This window comes from Sipha flava, unplaced genomic scaffold (assembly GCF_003268045.1).
Source record: "Sipha flava isolate LNK unplaced genomic scaffold, YSA_version1 37_pilon_pilon, whole genome shotgun sequence".
Taxonomy (NCBI): domain Eukaryota; kingdom Metazoa; phylum Arthropoda; class Insecta; order Hemiptera; family Aphididae; genus Sipha; species Sipha flava.
The window spans coordinates 143,877-155,443 of NW_020273087.1; the positions used below are offsets into that span (position 1 = coordinate 143,877).

At 43.3% G+C, this 11,567-nt stretch overlaps 2 protein-coding genes across 2 annotated transcripts in view; both read right to left on the reverse strand.

Annotated features, from left to right (window-relative positions):
* Window positions 1-1,957: 1,957 nt before the first annotated feature.
* Window positions 1,958-3,033, reverse strand: LOC112688154 (repetitive proline-rich cell wall protein 2-like). Its single transcript, XM_025561220.1, has one exon. It carries the CDS (start codon window positions 2,958-2,960, stop codon window positions 2,100-2,102), a length of 861 nt encoding a protein of 286 aa, XP_025417005.1. The 5' UTR covers window positions 2,961-3,033; the 3' UTR covers window positions 1,958-2,099.
* A 7,830-nt stretch (window positions 3,034-10,863) lies between these two features.
* The window catches only part of LOC112688133, an 8,288-nt gene continuing 7,584 nt past the window's right edge, over window positions 10,864-11,567 (reverse strand). The window contains exon 4 of the mRNA XM_025561182.1: window positions 10,864-11,561. Coding sequence (XP_025416967.1) covers window positions 11,010-11,561 — 552 coding nt within the window. The 3' untranslated portion in view covers window positions 10,864-11,009. The remainder of the gene's footprint in view (window positions 11,562-11,567) is intronic.

Genomic DNA, 11,567 nt, shown 5'->3' on the forward strand with positions numbered 1-11,567 from the left:
ATCGTTTCGCGTGAAAACTCACTTGACCCTAATTAAGTGGCTCCGGTTACCGATCGCCGCTGGTCGCCGGTACAGACCTGTACGAAAAGGTGTACGTAGTACACCGTTATTGTAATTATCAATATTCTGTTTTACGCGAACGCGTATGCGTTATGTGTACTCGTACGTATCAGTGGAAATGTTTGCGCGCCGAACTGGTCCGGTCCGGTGTGTGAGATAACGCGCGAGCGCACTTCGCGACGGTTATGTAAATAACTATTAGCTGTGTGCACGTACTCACGTAATCTTGTTGACGGGAAAAAAAAACCACCCGTATCCTACCCCTGGGGCCGTGAACGTACGGCGCGCGTCAGACGCGTTTCCGAATCGCGTTCAACGAGTTACGGTATAGTGACAGTGGACCGCGGTGACGATAAAATGTGTACGCTAAAACGATTTTTTTATTTATTGAAATAAAAACCGCAAAGTTGGCCCAAGTGCGGAGTAGTGTATATGACAAATACGATGACGTAATTTATTCGTAAGCTCCAATAACTCCAATGCCGATTATTACAGCACGTCCCCCAACCACCCACCGGTGCGAACACTACGGTCTCGCGGTCCGGTGTCGACCAAGAGGCTGCCGACCGGTGCGCGCGAACCCATCGCCGAGGATCGTAGGATTACAGTCGGCGCGAGCAGGGCCGTAGCAAGGGGGTGGCGAGAAGTGCCCCGGACGCGATTCCCGGGAGAGCGCGAAAATGAAAATCTTGCATTTAATGTTAAAAACTACAACGGTCGATGTCGTATATTTCGTCTATGTTTATATATTTCATATTAATCGAAGCAATCGTTGAAAATTATATCTAATAAGCGTAATATGTTTAAATGGAAAACACGTAAGGGCGAATTTCGAAGTTTCGCCCCGGGCGCAATGTTTGGTCGCTACGGCACCGGGCGCGTGGAGGTGTCTGGGGTTTTGTAACGTTGATCGGGTTCCGTGCATCGTCGTGCCGGCACGCGTTTCGCACGATTTCATTTGTCGCGCGGACATACGAATATTATACGGCATTGTAATCGGGTTTGCAGCGCGTGTTACGCAACGACGTTCGCGAAAACGATTTCGACACACCGATCATCGGTCCGGCGTGAACCGGGCCGGGGCGCGATTGAATAAGGACGCGCACGGCGAGCACGTACACGTGATACGGTCGTGGACGCAGCGAGAGGGATGCAAACGGGTACGCTCGCGGCCCTCCGGATTCGGAAGAAAAATGAACATTTGGAAACGTGACGGACAACGAGGCTATCGGACACATCCGTTTCCGAGAGAACAGTTTTCGACGACGAGTCACATGCGTTTGTTCGCACGTATCACGCGATGCGTCGCGCCCGATTCGATCGCGTCGACGGCGTCCGCGTCGGTCGGACGTCAATACTGTTTCCGACACGTCCGACTGGCAGACCGTTGCCGCGGTACGTTGTTCGCGGGCGCGTTGCAATAACGGTGCACCCGTTGACGGCGTTCGTCGACCACGACAATATGTCGACCGCAGTGCGTGCCAACGGAATCCGAAAGCGTAATCTTTTTCGACTTGGTTCGCTGCCGTGTTCGTTTTGTACGAACGTAAATATTACGTCGAGAAATAGCAAGGAGCAGAGAGAGAGAGAGAGAGAGAGAAATAATGAAAATAAAAATTTCGAAGAAAAATAAACTTTATTCTGTACGTTGCATTACATATCAGCACATAATCGTGTCTCGTAACGGTTTCCTTTTGTCTAGCTTAACTTCGAAAAGAAAAGAAGCGTCGGGTGCATTATATACAAGGGTAAAAGTCAAGAAAAATAAAAATTCATTAAAGGTCGTAAAAAAAAAAAAAAAAAATAAATAAAAAAATATAAACAAAAAAAAACTTAGTCGTTAATAATAGGGGGAAGAAAAAAGTTTTTTTGAATTATTTCATCGCGCGTGATTGAAATAAATTTTGATTTCGGTTTCGACTTATCGTATTAACAAAACAAAAATAATAAAAATAAACAAGGAATATAACAAATCAGTGGTAACCGTTTGGTGGTCTTATAAACCGTTTGGACGATAAACACGCGCTTGGTCCGCGTGTTCAGTAGCTGCTGCTGTGGTGGTGGTGGTCATGTTCGTCGTGGTGGTCATAACTTTTGACCGGGTACGGCACTGGGACTTCGACCTTGACCGGAACTTTGACCGGATACGGGACGGGCTTCTCGACCGCGTAGGGCACGGGCTTCTCGACCGGATACGGGATGTGCTTCTCGACGGTGACCGGGTACGGGCGGTCGACCGGTACTTTGACCGGGTACGGCACCGGTTTCTCGACCGGGTACGGCACGTGCTTCTCTACCGGTACGTGCACGGGGTACGGTCTGTCCACGGGCACTTTGACGGGGTATGGGACGTGTTTCTCGACCGGGTACGGGACGTGCTTCTCGACGTACACCGGGTACGGTTTGGGCACGTGCACCGGATACGGCCTGTCCACGGGCACCTTGACGGCCACGGGGACCTCCTTGACGACAGGGTACGGCTGCGGCACGGCTACCTTGACCGGGTACGGGACCGGTTTCTCCACGTGCACCGGGTACGGTTTGGGCACATGCACCGGGTACGGGCGGTCCACGGGCACGGCCACTTTGACCGGGTACGGGACGTGCTTCTCGACGGGAACCGGGTACGGGTGCGCCACCTCCTTGATGATGGTCTTGGACAGCACGTGGCCGTGCCCGTGTTGATGGTAGTCGTCACCGCCGCCGCTGGCCACGTCGTAGCCGAACCCGGACCCGTATCCGTAGCCGGTGTCGAACAGGCTCCTCTTGTCCTGCGTCTTGTCGTCCGCGGACCGCTTGCCCTCCGCGGCCACCGCGGTCTTCGCGTCCCCGCCGTCAGCGGCACGGGCCCCGTAGGCGCACAGCCCGACCACGCACACCGTGTACAGCAGACCTCTCATGGTTTAGTGGTTTGGGTTTCGCGCGCGTTCCGTGTTTGGTTCCGCTTCGGCTCCGCTACTGACTGCGCACGGCTTGGGCCCGCCCGTTTTGTACCGCGTTCGGCGCGCCCCACGAACGTGGTGGGGGAGAAGACCACCGCCGCTCAGCACCCGGTCCGTACCACTTTCTCGGTGACCGCGGTCCAGTTTGCCGCGTATCCCGTTCCCGACTCGTTCCCACCGGTGAACTTTCGAAACGCGCGCGCGTAGCGATCCGGTGCGATGATTGGGCGGGGTTACCAATGATTTTGGGCCCTTGCGTTCATTCCCGTTGATTTGTTTCCCCCACGAGAAACTCGTAGGGTCTATAGAGGGCGTGTAAGATTCAATTATAAATATCGTACGTAAATATAAAAGTTATGTATTATTCAAAACCATAATGAATCGTACTGCCGAATAATTGTCACTGGGTTTCGTATGAACTTTTCATTCTTTTCACAAACCTTGTGTTGCTCGTACTGTTAAAAATTTACTTCGTGTGCTTTTAATGTGAATTAAACTTTGCAGACTTTCGCATTTTTCAGTAATTTTCGATATTTAGGTCACTTTTTAGAGTATTTTTTTGTGTTTTTTAAGACAACTTTTGAAATTTCTAGCACTAAATTTGAAAATTTGTTCGGAGATTTGTTCACACCAATATTATTTTTATTTAAATCTAACAAATTGTACAATTGGTTCTCATAATTCTTATTGTATTATCGGACAATAGTTGAGGTCGAACCCGAGATAACGAGTGGTAGAATTATAAATAGGTATAGATTGAAATTTTGTGTAAATTCGATATACGATGATTTTTGTTATCGTACCCGCCGTGTGAATTAATTTTTTTAATTTAGTTTTTAATTTATTTTAATTAATTTTCTGAGATATTTTTTAAATTTTTTCAAGTAATTTTTATTAAGTTTATTAGGTTTTATTAAATTTCCAGCCCTAGTTGTTGCATTAGATTTATTTAATGCTCGTATACTATAAGAAAAACACGTTTTTTTTTCTTGGAGCGTCGATTATCCGCATGTCAATTATCCGGCCCGTCAATTATCCGCATTACAAAATTGTTGAGTACAAATTTAGTTTTAGCTTAATTTAATATATTGGTTGTATCATCCGTTGTTATGTTCCTTTTATCGTGTACATATTATGAAATGTATTATATTTTTATTCTATTTTTTTTTTTATATTATGTATGAATATTATATTTCGTATTGTAACTAATAAATTAGTTTTTGACTTTATTTTAAAATTTTCAATAGTCATTTGATTATCCTCACCTCCGCTTGGTCACAATTATTGCGGATATAATCGATGCTCCACTGTAGTAAAAAAAGATTTGTTTACGAATTCGGGGAGGCAAGCCCTGTGTCGTAGAAAATTTAAATGGGACCCGTCCAACCCAGGTCACTCCTGGCTACGTGCCTGGCGCAACGCGTCGTCACGCATAACACTGACGAACACACCGTTACGATGATAATCGTGTAGGTACTCGTTCGTATCCGTAACTTGTCAAATAGTCGTAAGAAGCGAATCCGATGTTGCATCACACGACGGTCCTGCACATCGTTATGCGCTTGTTTTTTTAGCCTCCCAGACCAGTACTCTGATCGCGTTCATTACGGTTTGTTTGTTTTTCAAAAGTCCAAACATTCGTATTTCGCCGCAGGTTACTGCGGTTACTTTCGGCCGCCCCGTCGTGGCGACTATTCGATTTCAGTGGGATCGTATTGGAACGGCCTCAACGATTCCGTTCGATTACCATAATCATCGGAAATATTCAAGGTCGACGCGTCGATCCATTTACGTTTCCTTATTTGCAAATACTTCGTACTTGGGCGTTTAAACTTCGTTTTCTTGTTCTGATAAGGTTTACGAAATGGCGAGATCACGTTGCGTCGTAGTATTCGCCGCTAATCCAGCAATCTGAAACAATGGGTCTTACACACAACAACATTACGACTAATTAAACCCAAACCATTGTACGTACGAACACAAATTAATTAAAACAGTTTTGATAATCCAACAAATGTGAACTGTGTAAGTGTTGTATGGTGTTGGACGACGAAATGGATTTGGTTGTAAATCTTATCTACGAATATTTTAAATTTTAATGAGTACACGTATAGATAATTTTTTTAATTTTTTTTTTTTTTTTTACATAACAGCGTACTGGTTAGGTTAGGTACACGCGAGTGTGTAGCAAACGAGAGCGATATTACGTCCGAAGAAAAACGATATCACGTTTACTTTTTACTATTCATTCTTCAGTGATTTTGGAGCAAAGTCGGTCAGCGACCTAGAGAAGTACAGGTTTTCTTATGCATCTCTTGGCCAAGTCACGGTTATAACATTTCGTGTACATAGCTTAATAATATGTATTATTATATTATTGTTGTAAAATACGATACCCGATGCGATTATAAAATCGTCAAGACATAATATAATACAACGGGCCGGTGGTTATTACATTGTGGATTTATTGCCGCTGTTTAAATCACCAGATGGGCTTTATTATTATTACGCTGTCGTTAAACGACCTTATATGACGCCTTCTCGGTACAATGGCGTTGATAATTATTTACATACGGTCGAATTCAGGTTTTGTCGATAATTGATAATTATAATAATAATGATTATCGTCGGATTAATAAATTTGTGACGATTACGTATTAAATGTAACACCATACGATACGATCGTTACATATAATTTTTAAAACGTACGTTATAGTAGTTCGACGGGTAAGACGTAATTGTTTAATAGGATATGACAAATAATTTGTCATCATATTATTACGATTATGTAGAAGTTGTTTTTCCATTCAGATAACGTGTTTATGATGGCAAATCTTATTAAATAGCCCTAACGTTTCTGGTTACTGAATAAAAAAGAATCTATATTATATTCTACTATGACAACCGAAGAGGAAGTATAAAATGAATACAATATATATAGTATTTATTTTATAATACGTAAGTTTTTTATTTCAATAAATATTATAACGTTTGAAAAATTGTTTTTACAACTACTTGTCTAGAAAACTTTTTTTTTCTGATTATAATATAATATATATTTAATATATTATATAAGTTCTGATTTTGGTTGACATAGTCTGTACAATTAAGAAAAACGTCAACTAAATTGTGTTCCAATATTCCTTATAGATGGTTAGTCGGTAAATTCAATGATATGGAAGTTTAATAGGTCATATCAACTTCACGACCAGCTTTACGTAATTTACAACTTATTTTTCGCATAAAAATACAACAGGACAACTAAATCATTTTATCTAACAAATAAGATTATAAAAGTAATTCAGAGACGGTAACATTGATGGAAGAAAAAAAGAATCTTCAAAATCATATTATAACGAGCCTATCCCTTTTGCACGTTTTAACTTTCAATGACAATATCAGGGCACTTTTTTTCTTTGTATAAATAGTTATTATCCACAGCGAAACATCATTATCGTATTTTGTTTACGCAGTTTTTTTTTTTTTGCGCAACTTTTTTTATAATGTAATTTGATTTCGTAATCTTTGTCCATGCGGTTTTTGTTATTTATTTTTTTTTAAGAAAAGTTCGAATTAATTTAGTCATTTAACAACAAGTCTGACGGTAAATTATGTTTACTCTTTTAAAAGTGTAATAAAGGACGAAAAAAGTAGCAGTGTAGAAAATCTCAAAATCTCAATACACGCTGTGACAAAAGCATTGTGATAAACGACCCGTGCTGTTGTACGCCGTTGTGGTTTATATACAGTGCATTAGGGATTCAAGAAAAAAAAAAAAACTTTCTGCTAAACAAATACGTAGTAATAGTGTCAGAAAACGGATACGACAACGTTTTGTTGTTACACCTCGGACGATCGACTTTCGTGGTTATCGCGGTCGAGTACGGTTTCTCTCTTTTTATTATTATTTTTCGTACACACGTATCTCATGATCCTTTTTCCCTCGAAAATACGTCGACCGAATCGATGGCGAAACGTTTCGATAGGTTCGCACGTCAGTAACGTTGCGCAAATACTGGCTCACGTCACGATCATCGTCGGAAGTGCGAATCGGACTTTTAGACGTTGCGTTTTATCGCGGCCGATCGAGTTACTATTACTTAGTTGAGTTAACAATTTTTTTTCCACGATTAGGTTAACAATTTAATTGATTCACGTGTTAATCACGAGATTAAAATTAATTTGACAAGTACCGAACAAATCGATTTCCATTAATAAGTTAAATAAAGAAATAATATTGTTTTCGTTGATTTTCAATACGCTAACACTCATAATCGAATGTGTTCATTTCTTTTACTTCTGATAATTTGTCTCTTCTACGTTCTACGGAATCGTAAGGGACAAAACAATTTTTCTGGTTATGTAGAATCGAAACTAACTTAATCGGTGAATAAAATGAACACTATATTTTCGGTCAACCCAGGAGTAAACGACCGAAGTTAAATCGAACTAAACCCGTAACTCGCCGAAAACCAGCATTGCGTTCCGTATCGCTATCGAGTTGATACGTAACGCAACGCGCACAATACGTCCACCTAGATCAACGGTTCCCAACCTAGGGGTAAAATAAGATTTAGGAGTAAAGACTTGGGCTAAATTTTTTTTTTTTTATGTACTTATTATTTACAAGCTCATATTATAATAATTATTATTGTTTTATTACGTTCAAATTATATTTATACAGTGTACTCTTAATTATTTTCTGCGAAACCACTAATTTCTACAAGAGTTCAAAAAAAAAAAAAAAAGTTTAATGTTTGTTTGCATAATACATTTACGTTGGCCTGGCACACGTGCTTTTTAAGAGGGGCGGGGGTGTTTGCTAATATCTTAGCCGGTTTACGGGTAACAGTGCCGCAAAGAGGTTGGGAACCGCTGACCCAGATGGTCGCACTGCGCCGGGGCGTAGAACGAAACCGATACGTATCGCAATTAGCATGTAACGATGTAATCGATGTGCACGCGGGTGGACATTTGGCAACAAATCCTCGCCGGGACGAAAGGATTAACGAAACCGCGTTCGTCTCCGTCCGTTTCCGATGCCTCCGCGCGTAACGCGCTCGCGTTCTTTCCGCTGTCCGCGCTCATCTGCGGCGGGCCGGCCGGACGGTTCAGTGCGCCCGCGAAACACACTTGACCATCCACTGCGAACGATGCAATGCGTTTTATTTCTTGCGCAATGTTTTTCATATGGGTGCGCGATACGGTATAATTTATCGCGATCGTACGCCGCAAACGCGCGTCGCAATCGGCTCGGCGGTAATAACGCGCGCGCGTGAAAGAAAGAAAAAAAAAATATATGCGTAGGTTCAACGAGAATAATTATTGTTTCGCGTCGAACGAGGTCTCCGCGCACGAACGTTTGGCCGTGGGTAAAAGTCGATGGACGAAAAACGTTTTGATTTCAAATCGATAAAGTCCAAAGTCGGTACGGAGACAATCAGGGTTCGTCCACACTCGGTCGTGAACAGTCGAATAACATCTATTCACCAGCGGTGTTCCCTAACCGGTGACGTTCGAAACGTAAAAGAATACATTTTTTAACCTTGGTCAGTTTTCGCACGCGTATACTAAACACGTATGTGATCGACTACGAACCGACGATTATATTTCTACCGCGATCGCCGCAAACGAATCATTTTACCGACGGTTTAAGTTCACCGATTCATCCGACGCGCAACGTAGTCGAGTTCCTTGAATTAAATACCTCGTAGCTTATAGCACTGTGCACTTTGCCGACGCGACGGTGTTTATGTACACTATCGTATTGCATTTGGTGATTTCGAAGTCTAATTAGATATTGTCCGTTATGTTTTAATGCCGTTTACGATTATCGTTTTGATTCGATGTGGATTGCGCAAAACAAATGTGCCGAGAAAAAACATAAAATACTATTGATAAACAGCGCATATTATACTCGAGCGTTTGTCGTTTGCTCCGTCGGCCTTCGATGTTTCCGAATGCTGTCTAAAGAACCTCCGTGCGAACAACCCGCGAATCTTGGTGGTGCGGCAGTTAGGTTATCGCACTCGATTATTGCTGTACACCCATTAACAGGTATCGTTACGCGTTCGAGTTGGTAACGGAAACCGATTGGACCGCGCTCAACACGAGTGGTTTTGCCGCGGGATATTAATTTTTATTTTATTTTTTTTAAATCGCCAACATTTGTAATAGTTTACAGATAAGAGATTATTCTCCTAAGCGCTTTGGCCATCAAGTCGGCACGGTTCGACCTCTGCGGTCCGAATTCACCGGTCACGGGCTCCTCTCCGAGTACACTCTCGCAAATGGACGTTAATAGAAAGGGACCGGGAAGGATTTAGACTCCCCACCCGAGTTGTTCGCGTACAGCGGGCAGAACGAAAACCCCGGGGTATTCGTTCTTCAATCCCTTCGGACTCGAGGGCGCTGTTCGCGTCGACCGAATCGCATCACGTCCAGGAGAGTACGGCGTCGCGCCGCGAGCCGCGACCCGTACGGACTAACGACCGGTTAACCGGCTACCACGTTTCGACCGACCGTAACCGTAATACGAACGCGACGAGTGCGTATACGCGCGTTAAGTAGAGCGGAACCGGTCACCGGTCCGCACACACGCGCGCGCACGTACACGCGGTGGTATCCAAACGTTGTTCTCACGGCACACGCACATGAATTATTATTACCGTTTTCGTACGCAACCCGAGCGAAGTTATACAACACCGGCGCGAGATTATCATCGGCCGTCGTTGTTTCACGTGTTACACGGCGCGTCCGTCGCATGTCGAAACGACCGAATGATTTAACGATTCGTTCGTTGAATATTCTGCCGCGTCGCGACACGGTGCACATTCGGAGCGCAGTACCGTGGGCAGGTGAGCGCGACGAAATCGTCGGACGTTCGTGCGCGTCAGTCGCATACGATGTTGGCGTACGACGAGCGAGGCCGATGTCGCGTCCGCGCGCTCTGCTACCCGACGAAAAACGGCCGCTACGGTGTTTTTTTTTTTTTCTACTTTTTTACTTTTTTCGTTTTTCCGTTTATTTTTTATACCGGCGATACACCTAAAATTATATATTATTTATTTATTTATTTTTTTTTTTCACTCCGGACGACACTCGAAAGACGAATGGTTTCCACTCCGGTACGTGACGTTTGCGCCGGGGCGTCCGATTCGATATAAATGAGAAAAAACCGGCGGACAGGCGCCGTGAGTGAGGAAACGGGGTCACATCGCTTGTTGAAAACAGACCAGAAAAAAAAATAAATAAAAATAAATAACGAATCGTACATTAACATAATATACAACGTAACGGGCGTTTTATGTGTTATAAATATGTATGCGTACTACGTTGGCACATAAAAATGAACTTTGTTGGTCTTGCCATTTTATTACAGTAACTTTGTTGTGTGTGTGTGACTTCCCCTAGCGGTTACCGTAAATCGCATTATCAACGAAAAGCCCGACTTATGTACTACGAATGGAGAGCTACAAATGCATTATTAATTACTATCGATTTCGAGTTATGACAATAGTTCACCAACAGCATTTAGTACTTACAATGAGATCTTTACGCTCAGCCAATTTGATTATCGTTCGTTATTCGATGGACATTTGACGTATAAAAACGTAGAATATCGAAAGGAAACAAAGAAGTAAACGTGAAAACAGAGAATCTTCAAAAAGTTTTATTTACTTACGAAAAATCACTTTTATTTCAACGAGGTGAATGTAGAAAACCTGAAATAATAAGCACACCGTATGCAAAAAAAGTGTTCAGCGCTCATGGAGTGATTTAAATATCTTAAACAATAAATATAGATGTTGCTTAAAAAAAAAAAGATCAAAACCAGTGGTGATTAAAAATTAAAAAAAAATATTTATTTTATATTTATTAATATATGTGTTTACATGTATAAATATAAATGTGGAAAATGTCAGAGTATCATGCACAGAAAAAATCGTTAAGAATCGGTTGAGTTGTGTATTTTACATAAAGTCAAACAGGATGACCGAGGTATGGTTAGTAACTGTGATGGCTTCCGTAGGAGTGTTCTCCGTATGAGTGTTCTTCGTGGTGGTGTGGAACTTCGTACGGTACTGGGACTTCGACTTTCACGGGGAATTTGACTGGGTAAGGCACTGGCTTCTCGACGTGGTACGGCACCGGTTTGTCGACCGGGTACGGCACGTGTTTCTCGACGGTCACCGGGTACGGACGGTCGACTGGCACTTTGACCGGGTAAGGTACTGGCTTCTCGACCGGATACGGGACGTGTTTCTCTACCGGTACGTGAACGGTGTACGGCCTGTCGACGGGCACCTTGACGGGATAGGGTACGTGTTTGGTGACTTCGTATGGCACTTTCTTCTCCACGTAGACGGTGTACGGTTTGGGCACGTGGACGGTGTACGGCTTGTCGACCGGCACCTTGACTTCGTACGGCACTTGCTTGTACACGGTGTACGGTTGCGGGACCTTGACTTTGACTTCGTAAGGGACGGGTTTCTCTACGTGCACCGGGTACGGCTTGGGCACGTGCACTGGGTACGGGCGGTCCACGGGTACGGCCACCTTGAC